Source organism: Salmo salar, chromosome ssa13, assembly GCF_905237065.1.
Source record: "Salmo salar chromosome ssa13, Ssal_v3.1, whole genome shotgun sequence".
In the NCBI taxonomy this organism is placed as follows: Eukaryota; Metazoa; Chordata; class Actinopteri; order Salmoniformes; family Salmonidae; genus Salmo; species Salmo salar.
This window is the reverse complement of record NC_059454.1, coordinates 36412486-36431044: the sequence shown is the minus strand read 5'-3', so window position 1 is coordinate 36431044 and position 18559 is coordinate 36412486. Positions and strand designations below refer to the sequence as shown.

Sequence of the window (18559 nt, the reverse complement as noted above, 5' to 3'; positions counted from 1 at the left end):
ATGTTATGCTGATGTGTACTGTGGTGACCTTTAGTACAAGCCTAGTGATTTTGTCAAGGGGTTCGGACCTCTTGGTATCATGGCTAAGGTGTTGGACTGACAGTCACACTCGCAGGGACCTGGGTTTGAGTCCCGGTTGGGCTAATCCCTGAACTGACCAGTCAGAAGTGGGATGACACTACTGTGGGGCTATCAGGGGTGTGGATGGATGTTTGGGGGGGCAGGGATGTGTTTCCCATAAGAGAGGGTGGTCTTGTGATCCTTGATAAGAGCTTTATGGCAGACTGCCCCAATGCGAGAGCCTGGTTCAGTTCCAACTGGGCTACCCCCCAAATTCACAACAATATCTACATGTAGATGGAGTATGAACCAAATCACATATACTGTATATGTAAATGTTTGTTTGTGTTGTTCAAACATCAATACTGTAGTCGGTTTATCAAATAAGGGGGTCATCTTGTGATCCTTGATAAGAGCAGACTGCCCCAAGGCCAGAGCCTGGTTCAGTTCCAACCTGGCTACCTCCCAAAATCACAACAATATCTACATGTAGATGGAGTATGAACCAAATCACATATTTTAGGTTACATGTAAATCCATTTTTGAAATGTCATCATACCTACACCGTCACCACTGGGATCCAATGACAATTCGACTAGAGTGCTCAGGTATTTTAGTAGTGTGCAGGGCGGTGTGTTCAAAGTGCAGCGCAGACCCAGTCTACATTCCTGTGTTGGCGGAGACCTTTGTCGACGGAGCTGTAGCAAAACTTTTTGCGCCTTTACTGTATGCTAACAATTAATTTTCAAAACCTTGTTTACGCGTCTTCAATCATCTGAATCTTGACAGGAGGAAATGGTATGCCCGCACTTTACATAACTATTTCATTTTTCTCTTTTCGCATTGAAATCCTAAATACGTTAGTACATTTTTCCCCATTTTCAGTGTTATTATTAATATTTGCCAACCTCAAAGGCAAATGTAATGTTCATGCGGTCTGAAAATGTGGACCATCATTTACTCGACGATTTCAGATGTTTCATTTGAAAAAAGTTTTTATTGACTTATGCATATAGCCTCCGCCATGCGTAGGGCCCTACCCCTATCAATTGAATGTATCCATTAGTATGAAAGTTGATACTTTGTTAGTACGTTCTTACAACAATGTAATACAAAAAAAAGTAGCCTACAGTATGAAGATAGGCAGAAGCTGCTTCTCTAATAGAATTCCCAATCACACTTGTAGGCGATGTCATGGCGAATTCGGCTAGCTAAACTCATGCGCAGAAATACGTAATCTTGCCAAACGGTCGTCTCGCACCGAACTGCGCATGTGCGGGCCGCACTCCTTCGATATATATAGTTGTTTTTTAGGAAAATGAAAACGTGTGACTTTCACGATGTTGGCCCCCCCAGTTGAAATCGTCTAGAACCGCCACTGGTAATAACATGTTCAACTACTTAAGACATTGTCTCGAATCTAGGTTGTGCCTTTAGATTTTTTGAAAATTAATAACTAAGGAATCATTTTTCACTTCTCTCTCTCATTGACTTCTCAAACCCCGGCTTGGCCTGCTTTGTCTGTTTCGCATGCGTTCCCGGAAGTCTTGCGCTGTTGCGCCTCTGGGTTTAGAAACTGTGGTAATACAGTATGCGTGGGAATGTATACTGTTTGTGTCTGAAAGAGTGGAATCCAATGAATCTGTTGAGCCTGTGTGAGGAAGCGGAAAGTGGTATGGTGTGGGCAAAGATGGTGGATAAATGAAGATAGTTCACTCAGGCCTTTTACCATTTAAAAAAAGGGTCAGTTCCGGTCTACTTTACTGGGTGTCCTAAAGACACCAATGCAATAGCAGCTGAGTCTGGTCTACTTAGTTCATTGATCCACAACAACAAAAAACAGCGAGTTGTCTTCCGTCTCTGGTAGGGGGCAGACACAGCCGATTGAGTCATATGCTTGACAAACTTTCATGAGGTTTTCAACTTTCAAATGACAAATACATCTGTTAAAATATTAGCTTACTTTACCTGTATTTAGGCAGGAGTCTAGGAAAGTAATGTACTGTGATACAGTAACTTCTTATATCAGTTGTGTACATAAACGAAACATGTAGTCTAGTACATAGCCTATGGGCCTATGCATGATACCTTGTACTTTTTAAAGAATCAGCCATTAAAAAGTATAGCAAGCATGCCAAGCCCCTTTCACATCATCATACAATAAGTTACGTTGTATTCCTGATTTAGGAGTTATATTTGTCTTTGTGACTTACTGTGTTATTACACAGCATTTTAGTTTTACATTTTTACAGATGCCATTTCCTTTTCAAATGTCAGTTTATTACCACCTTGTGAGAACCTAGAATTCCCTACCCCTGAGATCCAGTGCCAAGACTACGAATCTGGACCTGCTGAAACATGTGTCTGGCAGTCTGCCTAAAATATATTCTTTAAACATTTAGGTACAGTTTCCAAGAGTCAGATTAGGCCTAGTTCTGGACAAAAAAAGCACCCTGATTTCAAGTCCAGGACTAGGGTCAATCTGTGTCCGGGAAACTGACTATCAAAGGAATAAATCATTTTTATTTGACCAGATTTAAGTTCAGAATCTTTGGGGATAATTATTTAGTGACATAGTTACTTTAAATTTGGAGCTACCATATTGCTCTCTACTTTTGGCATTACCTTGAAATACTTGAACCACGTGGTAATGGATATATCTTGACTTTTTCTATATCCAGTTTTGCTTTTCTATCAACTTTTCATTCGGCCTCTTCAGTTTTGACTGTGCTTACTGAGGTGTAAACAATCAGCCAAAGCAGAAAAGATAACATACACAAATGTTGTTATTAGTAAATCCTAGATGTCATCATAGTTAAATTCCTTGTGTGTTAATATAGTCCGATTTACAGTATCTGTGTGTCAGATGGGCTTTGCTGTTTATGTATTTTCCACTTCAGACAGACGGTTTGAGGAACAGGAAGTAGTCATGCTGTTGTTTTTTGCCAACAGAGAGAGTGTATCTCCATCCACGTGGGTCAGGCGGGAGTTCAGACTGGCAATGCATGCTGGGAACTCTTCTGCTTGGAACACGGTGTGGGGCCTGACGGGGTGTTCAATGAAGAGGACCAGGGGCCTAATTCACGGACTGACCCCTTCAACACCTTTTTCAACACAGGAAGTTCTGGCCGCCATGTTCCCAGGGCCATATTTGTGGACCTGGAGCCAACGGTGGTTGGTAAGCAATGTCATTTGTAACATTTTGTTTCTCTCCACCCATCATTCATGTTTGTGTGTGTGATTGCACATGTGTAGTGTGAATGCATATCCATCCTCATGGGCCAGGCAGGAGCGCTAATTGGGAATGCATGCGGGGACCTGTGCTGGATAGAGCATGGTATCCAAGAGACAAGACCATTGTTGGTGGCGGTGATGACGCCTTTTACACTTTCTTCAATGAGCGTGGCTCAGGAAAGCTTGTACAATGGGTGGTATTTGTGGACCTAGCCAGCTGTAATTGGTAAGTGGTGGTGTAGAATATTGATACAAAGAAGAAGAGATGATAAAATAATTAAATGTTGAATAAATGAGGGGTTTATTAGTGATACACATCCCAAACTTTCACAACAATAACAACTGGGCCAACAACAAAACGATGAATGTATAAAGAAAGCCCACACACAGGATATGCTGCTCCAAAGTACACACAAGTATCCCTTGCCAAGTAATAATGAATAAAATGCAAGGTTACTTCTAATGAGCTGCAGTATGTCTGTTAAGTAGTGTGCATTAATCAAAACACTTACACTACTGTAGCAGTTCTAGAAGTGTTACTACTGCACATGAATAAATACAAAAAATTCTGATTGTTAAAATTGTGAATCTGCATTACACTGTGGGTGGATGTAAGTACAGCTTTATAGGCTACATAATATCAATGCACAGGACTGCCAACCAAGAGCAAATCAACAATTAATTGATACTACTGTGTGGTAATTTAGGTGGCATTTCCAGTTGATGTCCTATATTTGTTGATGAGTGATTGTTTTCCCTCCAGATGAGGTCAGGACGGGAATATACAGGCAGCTCTACCATCCTGAGCAGCTCATCTCTGGAAAGGAGGATGCAGCCAATAACTACGCCCGTGGACACTACACTGTGGGTAAGGAGATCATTGACGGGGTTCTGGAGCGTGTCCGTAAAATGGTAAGTATCACATTAAGACCAGATCTTGGTCATACAGTCAAAGGAAGGATTTGAGTCATAATGTAGTAATAATATAGGCTAAGGCCAATATATATGTGCATCACTGGTGTTGAGTTGGTCAATTGGTTTTCTCCCTAGACTGACCAGTGCACAGGGCTACAAGGATTCCTCATCTTCCACAGCTTCGGAGGAGGCACTGGCTCTGGCTTCACCTCTCTGCTGATGGAGCGCCTGTCTGTTGACTACGGTAAGAAGTCCAAGCTGGAATTTGCCATCTACCCAGCTCCCCAAGTGTCCACAGCTGTGGTAGAGCCATATAATTCCATTCTGACCACCCACACCACCCTGGATCACTCTGACTGTGCCTTCATGGTGGACAATGAGGCCATCTACGACATCTGTCGCCGCAACCTTGATGTTGAGCGTCCATCCTACACCAACCTCAACAGATTGATCGGTCAGATCGTTTCCTCCATCACTGCCTCCCTACGCTTTGATGGTGCCTTGAATGTTGACCTCACAGAGTTCCAGACCAATTTAGTCCCATTCCCCCGCATTCATTTCCCCCTGGTCACCTACGCGCCCATTATCTCCGCTGAGAAGGCCTACCATGAGCAGCTGACCATCTCTGAGATCACCACTGCCTGCTTCGAGCCAGCCAATCAGATGGTCAAGTGTGACCCTCGGCATGGCATGTACATAGCCTGCTGTATGCTGTACCGTGGAGATGTGGTGCCCAAAGATGTGAATGCTGCCATTCAAAATATCAAGACCAAACGTTCCATCCAGTTTGTGGATTGGTGCCCCACCGGTTTCAAGGTAAGTAACATGATTGCCTCCTGTATATGGTTTATATTGCGATTTGAGATGAACACCATATTTATTTCGCGGCCTAAGGGGTCATTTGTTTATTTTATTTCTATCTAATCAGGTTGGGATCAACTATCAGCCCCCAACTGCCGTACCTGGAGGTGATCTAGCTAAAGTCCAGAGGGCTGTGTGCATGCTGAGCAACACCACTGCCATTGCTGAAGCCTGGGCCCGTTTGGACCACAAGTTTGACCTCATGTATGCCAAACGTGCCTTTGTGCACTGGTATGTAGGTGAGGGCATGGAGGAGGGAGAGTTCTCTGAGGCCAGAGAAGACCTGGCTTGTCTGGAGAAGGATTATGAAGAGCTGGGCAGAACAAGCACAGAATCTGATGATGATGCGGGTGAGGAATATTAAGAACCAAATAACCATGATGTCCAATCTGTCTATTAAAAATGTCATATTCTGTCTTTGTATTCTTTCTTCTTGTAACAATATACTGTTGTATCTGCCTGCCCTGAACGAAAACATCTGAAGTTGTATAAACCGTATGTACAGCCAGATGCACTTTTTTTGTGGTTTATTAACACCTTGTTAATCGGTAAGTTCCAAAGTGCCATGTTTTGCAATTGCAATAGTTTTCAGCTTCTGAATAAAATCGGTCTTGAGTACAACATTGAACAAGATATTTTTTCTCTCTGCATATTACTTTGAAATTGATGATGATTAGAATGTTACAGCTAGGGCCAAACTCAACCAGGAGTAGATTGGAGAACCTTACCCACGTTCTGTTGTCATGTTCTGTTTCAGTAATAATGTATTGAGCATTTATATTTAGTTTACTAACAGTATATTATGAGTCTATAGATGTATAAATATTTTATAATTATGTAATAAACAGTTGTAACCCATTGCATTCCGTGAGCTGATGACTGTTGCTACTGGGCTATGGTCTCTGGATCATTATTGTGGAGCGCATCGATATAATTTGTGACTAGCCTCAAACTGTGTTACATATCAAAAGTCATCAATGCTCGTCCCCTGCAAAGCAGATACATCCAATCAAAATACTCCCATCGGGGCTATTTAAAGAACAAGATCCGGCAGCGGTGAAGGTGTCACCTGAAAATATCCCTCCGCGATAATAAACAGTAGCCAGTGAGGATACAATGAAAAGCATTTTCAAGAATGAATACACTGAAATCCTAATATTTTACCAATCAACATGGTGCACAATTACGTATATTCAACTTGTCAATAAGACGATGTTTTGTCAGACGAACAATATTTGACACTATAATGAAGATGCTGGTTTGGATGTAGCATAGGCTTCAAATGCACTGTGTGCTACAGCACTTCACGGAGGACATCAGTCGGGTGCATTCAATCTTGTGACTTAATAATAGGCCTCTACATAGCCTATATATGTTTCATTACAATTTAGTTTAAAAAAAATGTATTAGGGTCTGACTAAAGAAAGTAGTAATTTATGCGTCGTTTATACTCCATCTTTTCCAACATAATTCTGTGTAAATTACACTAAATTCAACACGACAATGGTGTGTCAAAACAAACGGGTAGTTGTATATTTACATATTCATGTATGTATGTGATTAACAATTGAAATATAGGAAAATATTTAGGAATCATTTTATAAATATATTGGTGCAATCGACAATAATCACAATCCATGTAATAAAAGCCTATAATCTATATTGATTTACAATATTTAAGATGCAAGTAGGATTGATGTCTAAGATCAGAGAATGAGTTTGCAAACATAAGAGGTTTTAGAAAAATTATATGGTATCTACTTTTTTAGGCGGACGTAGTCACTGCCTTAGAACATTCGTTTCACTGTGTGTGTATGTGTGTTTGGCTGAGCTGCCTCGTATTGTTGATCCCGATTGACTTCGAGAGACCCTGACATTAGAAAATTAGAAGGATATACCTCCGGACAGACCATAAGATAAGGTGACACACTGTTGTGATCAGGCTACCTGTGTTGTCTGAGCTCTAAGATTGGACTAAGACCATGACCCAGCCTCGGCCGGACGAGTTCAAGCCGCCTCAGGAGTGCCCAGTCTTCGAACCAAGCTGGGAGGAATTTGCCGATCCTTTTGCTTATATAAATAAGATCCGTCCAATTGCAGAAAAAACGGGTATTTGTAAGGTCCGCCCGCCTCCGGTAAGTGTGGTCGAGCTGCTGAATGGTTTAACAGATTCTTTAAAACCATTTTAACAAGACTGACAACCACAAACACGGGGGGTTAAAGGGACCTTTTCAACATGGCGGATGAAGGTTCTGCTGATTCTTTTGTATCATTAAAATGTTTTATATAGCTAGCTAACTTCATAATCAAGCTAGTTTTAATAGCTAACGTTAGCTACCTGACCAACTGAATTAACGTTAGTGGCATTGTGTAACTGCAGCAGGCAACGTTATTGAAAATAACTTGCTAACGTAACCTGCTTAGACAATGTTGACTGCTTCTTCAATCACTGAAATCGTCGTGCTAGCTAGCTAACGTTAGCTGACTAACAAATCGTGAGATTATCCTTTCGTTAACGACAGATGTCAAACTAGCTAGTGCGATGACCGACAGTGAAGTCTGTCAGTTCAGTGTAAAAAGACAAGTTAGCCAACGTTAGTAGTAACAGCTAACGTTAGCTAGTTAACGTTACTTAAAACAAACAGCATTCAATAAACAAAAAAGCTAGCTATGTCAATTGAATTTACGTGGAGACTTACAGCTGGGTTCATTAGCTAGCAGCTTGCTACCAAGACTGATCAGCGTAGTTTTGTCATCAGGCGAGAAAACAATACACACGCATACACCATTTGTCTTTGGCAGAAGATACCGACCATACCCTTATGCTTGTTTACACTGAGCTGCATTGGGATCTGAACGCAATCATGGCTACATTAATACACTGTGGAGCCAGCATGAAATATGGGTCGGAAAACTTACCTCAATGCAGGGATGGGATATGCCACTGTACTCCAAATTGTACCTATAACCACACTGCCCCATTGAGAAGATTGAAATACTGTTTTTCTCCCCCCCAGAAAAATGCCCTTTTTGTCTTCATGCTAGTTAACGGCAGCCATTATGGAATGGCATATGGAGTTGATTGGCTGACATTGCCATTCCAGAATGGCTACTGCTAGCTAGCATGCGATGAGGACGAAAATAGCAGTTTTCTAAGAAAACTATCAGTATTTCAATCTTCTAGTCGATGTATCAGTGTGGATAAAGGTACAATTTGGAGTACAGTGGAATATCCCATCCCTGCATTGAGGTACATTTTCTGACCCATATCTCACGCTGTCTCCACAGTGTCTTAATTTAACCCCAGTGCAGCTCGGTGTAAACAAGCGTAACAGTAGGGTCGGTATCTTCTGGCAACTTTTGTCTTTAATTGATTAGCTTGGTAGATCAAAAATAATAGGCAACCTTTTGACATGGTCTGACTGTAGTCACTGGTAGGGTTTCAACATTTCTGTGAACTTTCAATACATTTCCAGGTTTTTCAATAAATTCCCAGATTTTGTGAAAATCAGGGAATTTATTGAAAGTTCCTGGAATTTTGCAACCCTAGTCACTGGTAATGCCAAAGAGCTGTAACTTTACAGAGACGGGTAATGTTGGTTGATTAGTTACTATGAATGTTGTTTTTAATGTCATTCAGACAAACTTCGAACTTCCCACAACTAAGGATCACCTGTATTTATTAGTCTCCAGTTTGGTGTAGCCTAAACTTATTTATAACTGTGACCTTTTTGGAAACTGAAATGAAAAGGGCCCCAGAACCCCAAAAAATGGAATCCATAAATGAATAATAGGCATCAATCATATAATGTATATATTATTAGATAGGAGTTTATTAGTCACATGCACAGGATTGCAGATGTAATCCTAGGGTACACTGATTCTTATGCGCCGAGCTCCAACAGTACAGGTAAAGAAAAAAGACAAGTATTGGTTATAACTATCCATCAATATTGGATGTAGTCTAAAATTAGTGATAAGTAATTTCATAGATGGATGTAAATATCCTGGTGCAATGGAATGTTCACTCAGTAGGCCTGACTGTTTCTTGGCTGTTGAATTCCATCTGGCCATTTTGTTGGTCTTTAGGTGATGTTAGTTAGGCTAATGGGTTTAAGATAAGGAATCAATCGTGCTGTATGCTCTACAATGCTCATGTTGTAACCCTAAAATAACTAGCACATTGTATTGAGAAAAATGTACAGTTGAAGTCAGAAGTTTACATACACTTAGGTTGGAGTCATTAAAACTCGTTTTTCAACCACTCCACAAATTTCTTGTTAACAAACTATAGTTTTGGCAAGTCGGTTAGGACATCTACTTTGTGCATGACACAAGTCATTTTTACAACAATTGTTTACAGACATTATTTCACTTATAGTTCACTGCATCACAATTCCAGTGGGTCGGAAGTTTACATACACTAAGTTTACTGTGCCTTTAAACAGCTTGGAAAATTCCAGAAAATTATGTAATTGTTTTAGAAGCTTCTGATAGGCTAATTGACATCATTTGAGTCAATTGGAGGTGTACCTGTGGATGTATTTCAAGGCCTACCTTTAAACTCAGTGCCTCTTTGCTTGACATCATGGGAAAATCAAAAGAAATCAGCCAAGACCTCAGAAAAAAATTGTAGCCCTCCACAAGTCTGGTTCATCCTTGGGAGCAACTTCCAAACGCCTGAATGTACCAGGTTCATCTGTACAAACAATAGTACGCAAGTATAAACACTATGGGCCCACGTAGCCGTCATACCGCTCAGGAAGGAGACGCGTTCTGTCTCCTAGAGATTATCGTAGATTGGTGCGAAAAGTGCCAGAACAACAGCAAAGGACCCTGTGAAGATGTTGGTGGAAACCGGTACAAAAGTATCTATATCCACAGTAAAACGAGTCCTTTATCTACATAAACCTGAAAGGCCGCTCAGCAAGGAAGAAGCCACTGCTCCAAAACTGCCATAAAAAAAGCCAGACTACGGTTTGCAACTGCACATGAGGACAAAGATTGTACTTTTTGGAGAAATGTCCGATGTCCGATGAAACAAAAATAGAACTGTTTGGCCATAATGACCATCGTTATGTTTGGAGGAAAAAGAGGGAAGCTTGCAAGCCAAAGAACACCATCCCAACCGTGAAGCACAGGGGTGACAGCATCATGTTGTGGGGGTGCTTTGCTGCAGGAGGGACTGGTGAACTTCACAAAATAGATGGCATCATGAGGAAGTAAAAATATGTGGATATATTGAAGCAACATTTCAAGACATCAGTCAGGAAGTTAAAGCTTGTTCGCAAATGGGTCTTGCAAATGGACAATGACCCTAAGCATACTTCCAAAGTTGTGGCAAAATGGCTTAAACCTGTTAGGGACAGACGTTCCGCTAGCGGAATGCCTCACCAATATCCAATGGTAAAGCGTGGCGCGAAATACAAATACCTTAATAATGCTATAACTTCAATTTCTCAAACATATGACTATTTTACACCATTTTAAAGACAAGACTCTCGTTAATCTAACTACATTGTCCAATTTCAAAAAGGCTTTACAGCAAAAGCAAAACATTTAGATTATGTCAGGAGAGTACCCTGCCAAAAATAATCACACAGCCATTTTCAAAGCAAGCATATATGTCACATAAACCCAAACCACAGCTAAATGCAGCACTAACCTTTGATCTTCATCAGATGACACTCCTAGGACATTATGTTATACAATACATGCATGTTTTGTTCAATCAAGTTCATATTTATATCAAAAAACAGCTTTTTACATTAGCATGTGATGTTCAGAACTAGCACACCCACCGCAAACTTCCGGTGAATTTACTAAATTACTCACGATAAACGTTTACAAAAAACATAACAATTATTTTAAGAATTATAGATACAGAACTCCTTTATGCAATCGCGGTGTCCGATTTTAAAATAGCTTTTCGGCGAAAGCACATTTTGCAATATTCTGAGTAGATAGCTCGGCCATCACAGGCTAGCTAATTTGACACCCACCAAGTTTGTGCTCACTAAACTCAGAATTACTATAAGAAAAATTAGATTACCTTTGCTGTTCTTCGTCAGAATGCACGCCCAGGACTTCTACTTCAACAACAAATGTTGTTTTGGTTCGAAATAATCCATAGTTAAATTGAAATAGCTCCGTTTTGTTCGTGCGTTGAGGTCACTATCCGAAGGGTGACGCGCAGGCGCATTTCGTGACAAAAATTTTTTAAAATATTCCATTACCGTACTTCGAAGCATGTCAAACGCTGTTTAAAATCAATTTTTATGCTATTTTTCTCGTATATATTCATTCAAAGACTAAAAGAAAAACATGGAGTCGTCTCGTGGATGCGCATCTCCAGTGTCATTGTTCCCTGCCTGACCACTCACAAAAACTCCTGCTGTTTTTCGCCCAGAGACTGCAGAGACGTCATTCCACTTTCTGGCGCCTTCTGAGAGCCAATGGAAGCCTTAGAAATGTCACGTTACAGCAGAGATGCTGTATTTTTGATAGAGATACCCCAGAAGGACAACAAATTATTAGACAGGGCACTTCCTGTATGGAATCTTCTCAGGTTTTGGCCTGCCATATGAGTTCTGTTATACTCACAGACACCATTCAAACAGTTTTAGAAACTTTAGAGTGTTTGCTATCCAAATCTACTAATTATATGCATATTCTAGTTTCTGGGCAGGAGTAGTAACCAGATTAAATCGGGTACATTTTTTTACCCGGCCGTGAAAATACTGCCCCCTATCCCAAACAGGTTAAGGACAACAAATTCAAGTTATTGGAGTGGCCATCAAAGCTCTGACCTCAATCCTATAGAACATTTGTGGGCAGAACTGAAAAAGCGTGTGCGAGCAAGGAGGCCTACAAACCTGACTTGGTTACACCAGCTCTGTCAGGAGGAATGGGCCAAAATTCACCCAACTTATTGTGGGGAGCTTGTGAAAGGCTACCTGAAACGTTTGACCCAAGTTAAACAATTTAAAGGCAATGCTACCAAATACTAATTGAGTATGTAAACTTCTGACCCACTGGGAATGTGATGAAAGAAATAAAAGCTGAAATAAATCATTCTCTACTATAATTCTGACATTTCACATTCTTAAAATAAAGTGGTGATCCTAACTGACCTAAGACAGGGAATTTTTACTAGGATTAAATGTCAGCAATTGTGAAAAACTGTGTTTAAATGTATTTGGCTAAGGTGTATGTAAACTTCCGACTTCCAACTGTAACTCCATGACCACGGTAGACCAATAGACAGACTTAGAGTTGTAGGCTAAACATCTGTTACTGACAGGTGTCCCATACATGGCAATGACTGGTTTATTGTATGATGTCTCCATACTGCTGGGTGTTATGTGGTACTTTGAAAAATCTTTTCAGCTGTGCGATAGACCTATTTATTATGTGTCATATTTAAGTCGTTCTAATAATAATATTTTGTTGTATCCTCATAGGACTGGCAGCCTCCATTTGCATGTGATGTTGACAGACTGCACTTCACTCCTCGGATACAGAGGCTAAATGAACTGGAGGTAAGGAGCAATTTTCCCTCAACGTTTTCAACACTGAGCAAATTTCAGGTCTGCTGAGCGCAAACTTGAACATTGTGAAAATTCAGTGCAACTTCCAGCGTGCATTTACTATGAACACTGAGGCTGTACTAGCTTTAAGTTACAGTTTCAGACAGTGGTCAAGTAGGCTACTGTGGCTAGTTGATCATGATGTAGGCCTACCAAAATGCATCCCATAACATTTTACCATGGAAATAGCTGTTCTATCATTCAGCCTACAGTAGCAGCCAACTTGTGTTCAATGTAGGCCTACATTCCATGAGACTTTTGAAAAAAAAACATGCAGGGCTTGACATTAACCTGTTTATCCACTTTTCCTTCAGACAAGGTGACTGGAAATGTTGTTGTGGTGTTATTCCCATACCATTATTACAGAGAAATACAACACTGCGCCTTTTAAGTAAAAAAAAGCTTTTCACCTGCTTTGTTTTTCAAAGTTGTCTAGAAATGTACAGGTTTTGTGCTCTTGTAGGAAGCAATCACTCCCCCATTGCTGACTACAAATTATCTATAACTGGGCTAATAACTCACTAACTAGCAAATGATATGAGCAAATGTGCACAGGTGGTTACATGCAGCTCTCACTTTGATCTCAAAACAAGCGCATTTACCTGGGGCGGCAGGTAGCCTAGTGGTTAGAGCGTTGGGTCAGTAACCAAAAAGTTGCTAGATCGAATCCCTGAACTGACAAGGTAAAAATCTGTCGTTCTGCCCCTGAACAAGGCATAACCCACTGTTCCTAGGCCATCATTATAAATAAGAATTTGTTCTTAACTAGTTAAATTAAAAATACTCACGACCCCTCATGCTGTAAACACAGTCCAGATCAAAGTGAATTGCACAGATCCATATATGGCAATGGTCTATTTGCATATAGGACTACTGCAGCTCTGATTGGTTATGTGTAGAGTACTGGCTGTGTAGAGTCTTGCATGTCAATGCAATAGAATCCTAATCCGATGCGTTCTGCCTACAACAAAATCTCCTGCATAGTTAGTTTTGCATACTAAGTCTTGCTCAGTTTGTTTTATTTCGGTATGTTGCATTGAATGTGGCTAATATTGCGTTGATTTGATCAGTGTTAACTAAGGGGGAAAAGTTAAATCCCAGGCTTCTCTGTGCGGGCTGATATTTCTCTTGCGCAGCAGTCCCAGGGAGCTGCAGGCCCACACACTCGCGCTGGTTAGAGGGAAAATTGGTAAGAAAGTCACTTTGCATGATGTGTAGCCTAGATTTTAGTTTAATGTACAATACCCTTGAAGATGTGCACCACTTTGACACCTTGGCCTATAAAGGGGAATTAAACTGATTGGTCAGGGTCCCTGTCAATGCAGTTGTCTAGTTGACGTCGCACTGAAGGTTTTCTATTGTGCCTATTGCCAACCATTTATTAATCACCCCCTTCAGAAGCTTTGGTGAAAGGAAAGTCCGAGGTTGTTTGCGCAGGGGCCGGTCAGCAGAAACATTTTATTTTCAGTACACCATTTTTTTTTATTGCATCACATAGCTGAGCCAGGACACTTATCACCGCCATGATTCTCTAAATAAAAATTCCTACAGTGACTAATATATCGCCCCTTGTTTCCCTTTCCTAGGCACAGACCAGAGTTAAGCTTAACTTCTTGGACCAGATTGCAAAGTTCTGGGAGTTGCAGGGGTGTTCCCTGAAGATTCCTCATGTGGAAAGGAAGATATTGGACCTGTATCAACTCAACAAGGTTGGGTGTTTAGTAGTGATAGATTTGATACCAGAGCTCCAAGGCATGGGTCAAAATCACTAAGCAGTTTTCTTCAAAGCAGTGTGCCGATTATCATTTTCAGAATCATGTGATCAATGACGTCTGAAGCTTTGTTTCATCAAACAACTACCTAATTGGCTTGGCAACGGTTTCGGTAGAAGACAAAAAGGTTACCCTGCCCACACGCTATGACATGTGGGACGTTATATGTGTAAACATTTGGCTGCTCTAAATTCTTTTGACCAGCAGGTACCACTAGTGTACGCTGTGTTGATCCTTGAGTAATGAAACCATTTTTGACACAATTGGCTGGAAAGCCTCAATGTTTCAAGAAGCTTTGTTTCTCCATCACTAGTGTCGTGTCTTTGGGCATCATTAAAACTGAAGACTTATTTTTATCAAATAACTCTCTGTAATTATTATTACGCGACAAACTGATTAATCGTGTAACTGTAATTAACTAGGAGGTCGGGGCACCAAGGAAAATATTCAGATTACACAGTTATAATTTTCCTAATATAACTGTCAGATATAATATCTGATCGATTATTACCTCGCGTCAGTCTCGTTCCAAACGTCGTAAATTGTTGTTATCTGCACGAACCCAGTCTTCACTAAGTCATCCATACATCAATTGTCTTAAAATCATTTATTTACTAAACTAAGTAATTCACAGAAAGCATACAAAACAGTAGGTATCGTTACAAATCAATGGTAGAGGAATGTGCCCTAGTGGGCTAAACCGGCATGGCGGCTTGTTAAAGGGTGATAAGGGTCAGCTGAGAAGACACTACAGAGTTGATAAATATTAACAATTGATATGCTAATCCTTTGCACATGAACGCTCACTCATTCGGAAACAATTGCAATCAATATATATATTTACGCTCAGTGTGCCGTCGTGATCTTTGGTGGAGAGTTTCATCCTCTCTCTCTCTCTCTCTCGGTTAGAATGGATCATTCAAAGCGACATTCATTAACGTCATTATAGAATGGCTCTTTCGTCGGTCTTCGCGTTCAATGATACCGAATTTCTAGCTGCAGACTAGTAATTAATATCAAAGACTTGTTATTATTCTGTCGGTATCGATAGTCTAAAAGTTTAACCTCTCTGGGCTAGGCGGGACGAATTCGTCCCACCTACGTAACAGCCACTTGCAGCCTGTGGCGCGATTTTCAAAACCTTAAAAATCCTATTACTTCAATTTCTCAAACATATGACTATTTTACAGCTATTTAAAGACGAGACTCTCGTTAATCTAACCACACTGTCCGATTTCAAAAAGGCTTTACAACGAAAGCAAAACATTAGATTATGTCAGCAGAGTACCAAGCCATAAATAATCAGACACCCATTTTTCAAGCCAGCATATAATGTCACCAAAACCCAGAAGACAGCTAAATGCAGCACTCACCTTTGATGATCTTCATCAGATGACAACCCTAGGACATTATGTTATACAATACATGCATGTTTTGTTCAATCAAGTTCATATTTATATCAAAAACCAGCTTTTTACATTAGCATGTGACTTTCAGAACTAGCATACCCCCCGCAAACTTCCGGGGAATTTACTAACAGTTTGCTAAATTACTCACGATAAACGTTCACAAAAAGCATAACAATTATTTTAAGAATTATAGATACATTACTCCTCTATGCACTCGATATGTCCGATTTTTAAAATAGCTTTTCGGATGAAGCACATTTTGCAATATTCTAAGTACATAGCCCGGCATCACAGGGCTAGTTATTTAGACACCCACGCAGTTCAGCCTTCACCAAAATCACATTTCCTATAAGAAAAATGTTCTTACCTTTCTTGTTCTTCGTCAGAATGCAGTCCCAGGACTTCTTCTTCAATAACAAATGTAGGTTTGGTCCCAAATAATCCATCATTATATCCAAACAGCGACGTTTTGTTCGTGAGTTCTAGACACTATCAGAATGGTAATCCACGGTCACGAGCATAGCGCATGGCGTGACAAAAAATGTCTAAATATTCCATTACCGTACTTCGAAGCATGTCAACCGCTGTTTAAAACCAATTTTTATGCCATTTATCTCGTAGAAAGCGATAATATTCCGACCGGGAATCTGCAATAAACTAAACAGCCGAATTAAAATACTCCACGGGGGCTAATCGCGCACGCGCCTCACTCCATTGTCACCTAATGGGACACTTGAATAAGATGATAATCTGTTTCAGCCTGAGGCTGCCTCGTCAACCTTCATGATTTTCCCGCGTCCTGAGAGCCTATTGGAGCCCTGGGAATTGTCACGTTACAGCTAAGATCCTTACTTTTCAATAAACAGATGCAAGACGCACGACTCCTTGTCAGACAGGCCACTTCCTGCATGAAACCTTGTCAGGTTTTTGCCTGCCATAGGAGTTCTGTTATACTCACAGACACCATTCAAACAGTTTTAGAAACTTTAGGGTGTTTTCTATCCAAACCTGAACAATAATATGCATATTCTAGCTTCTGAGTTGGTGTAGGAGGCAGTTAAAAATGGGCACATATTTTTTCCAAAATTCTCAATACTGCCCCCTAGCCCAAACAGGTTAACCACGTGGTATGGTTAAAGTTCAGTAGAGGAATGCATGGTCAAACCTTAGCCCTCTTTTCTCGAGGTAAGCTGGTCTAAAGAAAGAAACCCTGGGTGGGGGTTCATATACTGAATGTAGAAAAGGCTGTCACATGACGCCCTGTCCTGTCTGTGTCCCTGGGGGCGTGCCGGTGACTTAGTTAAGCTTTGAACAGAAATACAATTCTGTCACATTAACATCAGTACATAGCATCTCAACATATTCCAAATAGGTTTATCCTTATTCATTCAGTTGATACAACCATTTAGATGTAAGTCCCATAGCTGAGGCTATTATATAAACATTATTATGGTAATATGGCAATATTGTCTCTGAGTTTCACAACATTGTACCAAACAGACCAGTTCGTAGCTGGATTCTTCACCGATCTTTTATACCTTCTCCAGAACATAAATGTCGTTCGGTTCCCCCGTCCTGTGAGGTGGAAGAATTCCTTTGTCTCTGTATGAAACCTCACTCTGTCTCAAAACTGGGGCCATGAGGCAGGACATTCCCTTTGGAATTTACGACCGCCTTCTGACCACAGCAGCCTGGGTGTAGGAGACAGAGGGAGATGGTGCAGAAGTAGGGGGATGGTAGAGGGTGAGGGGGGTCAACTGTGCTCGCTGTACTCAAAGAGGGCAACGTCATGACACTAGTGTTTAGCGTTGTTTCAAACTATTATACATTTATTCCATCTTAGATAGCATTGCACAGAATCCACTGACTCTACCTAACTTTTATACATTTTATTTCAGAATGTTGCAGATGAGGGCGGATTTGATATTGTGTGTCGCGATAGACGTTGGACGGCGATTGCGCTTAAGATGGGCTTTGCTCCTGGCAAGGCTGTTGGCTCTCACTTACGGTCACACTATGAGAGACTTCTCTACCCCTACAACCTCTTCCAGAGTGGAGCCAACCTCCTGGTAAGTTGGACAGATGCCCCAACACCAATTATTTTCCAATCGTTTCGTTATGAACATAAGCATTATATTTTTACGTTCCATTCCACTGTTTCCGACCAGCAAAATAAAGTTCTGAACCAATTCAAACCCCCAAAAAGTAACGGTTTATATCGTTCTTCTTTACATTTCACTCAACTTTAAATTAGTTGACCAATGGATAGAGCAGCTTTCTATGGAGCGGGCAAGCTATGTACATGCATTGGACAGACAAGTGTAGTGTGCGACATGCAACTAAAATTTTGCGGGTGAGGAGAGTGCTGGACATGACATGCTGGCCATCTTGTTGTTATGGCTTGCATTAGGCCAATCTGAATTAGGCCCACAGAATTATATCTACTGACGAGCGACTTCTATGAAGGAACTTTGAATGTCTTTGAACTTCAGAGAGTTGGCTTAACTAACGTTGGACCAGAGCTAGCCCTTGGTCATGACTCTCGGTTCCAATACATTACACATAATGCTGCCTAGAGGTTTCAAGAGCTAGACCAGAGCTAGCTAACAAGCTTGTGTGTGCAGAGCGGCAACAAATTCAAAATACGTCTTACCTTTTTGTAGTTAATACATCCATTGTGAAACAGGAAGACTATAGTATCCTTAACTAGCATTGATTT

The 18559-nt window shown here is 40.7% G+C and overlaps 2 protein-coding genes across 6 annotated transcripts in view; both read left to right on the top strand.

Moving 5' to 3' along the window:
- The first annotated feature begins 642 nt into the window (after positions 1-642).
- Positions 643-5933, top strand: tuba5 (tubulin alpha 5). 2 transcript variants are annotated; one of them, XM_014136219.2, is made up of 5 exons: positions 643-858; positions 3013-3238; positions 4058-4206; positions 4345-5025; positions 5138-5933. In XM_014136219.2, exons 1-5 carry the CDS (start codon positions 856-858, stop codon positions 5432-5434), a joined length of 1356 nt encoding a protein of 451 aa, XP_013991694.1. In that variant the 5' UTR covers positions 643-855; the 3' UTR covers positions 5435-5933. The 2 variants fall into 2 exon arrangements, with proteins under 2 accessions (XP_013991694.1, XP_013991695.1); XM_014136220.2 differs by lacking the exon at positions 643-858 and adding an exon at positions 1338-1441 and having other exon boundaries at positions 4058-4162.
- A 920-nt stretch (positions 5934-6853) lies between these two features.
- LOC106567205 (lysine-specific demethylase 5B-B-like) overlaps positions 6854-18559 on the top strand; it is a 40038-nt gene continuing 28332 nt past the window's right edge. For 3 of the 4 annotated variants that reach the window (XM_014136224.2, XM_014136223.2, XM_014136221.2), the window contains exons 1-4: positions 6855-7205; positions 12534-12611; positions 14246-14368; positions 17739-17909. In XM_014136224.2, the coding sequence (XP_013991699.1) occupies positions 7053-7205; positions 12534-12611; positions 14246-14368; positions 17739-17909 (525 nt within the window). In that variant the 5' untranslated portion in view covers positions 6855-7052. Of the gene's footprint in view, positions 7206-12533; positions 12612-14245; positions 14369-17738; positions 17910-18559 lie in introns of all 4 variants that reach the window. The other variant, XM_014136222.2, reaches the window with a different exon arrangement.

Coding starts and splice junctions, on each gene's coding strand:
- tuba5 (XM_014136219.2), top strand. Junction 3,239..4,057: donor CCTGGAGCCAACGGTGGTTG/GTAAGCAATGTC, acceptor TTTTCCCTCCAG/ATGAGGTCAGGACGGGAATA. Junction 5,026..5,137: donor GGTGCCCCACCGGTTTCAAG/GTAAGTAACATG, acceptor CTATCTAATCAG/GTTGGGATCAACTATCAGCC.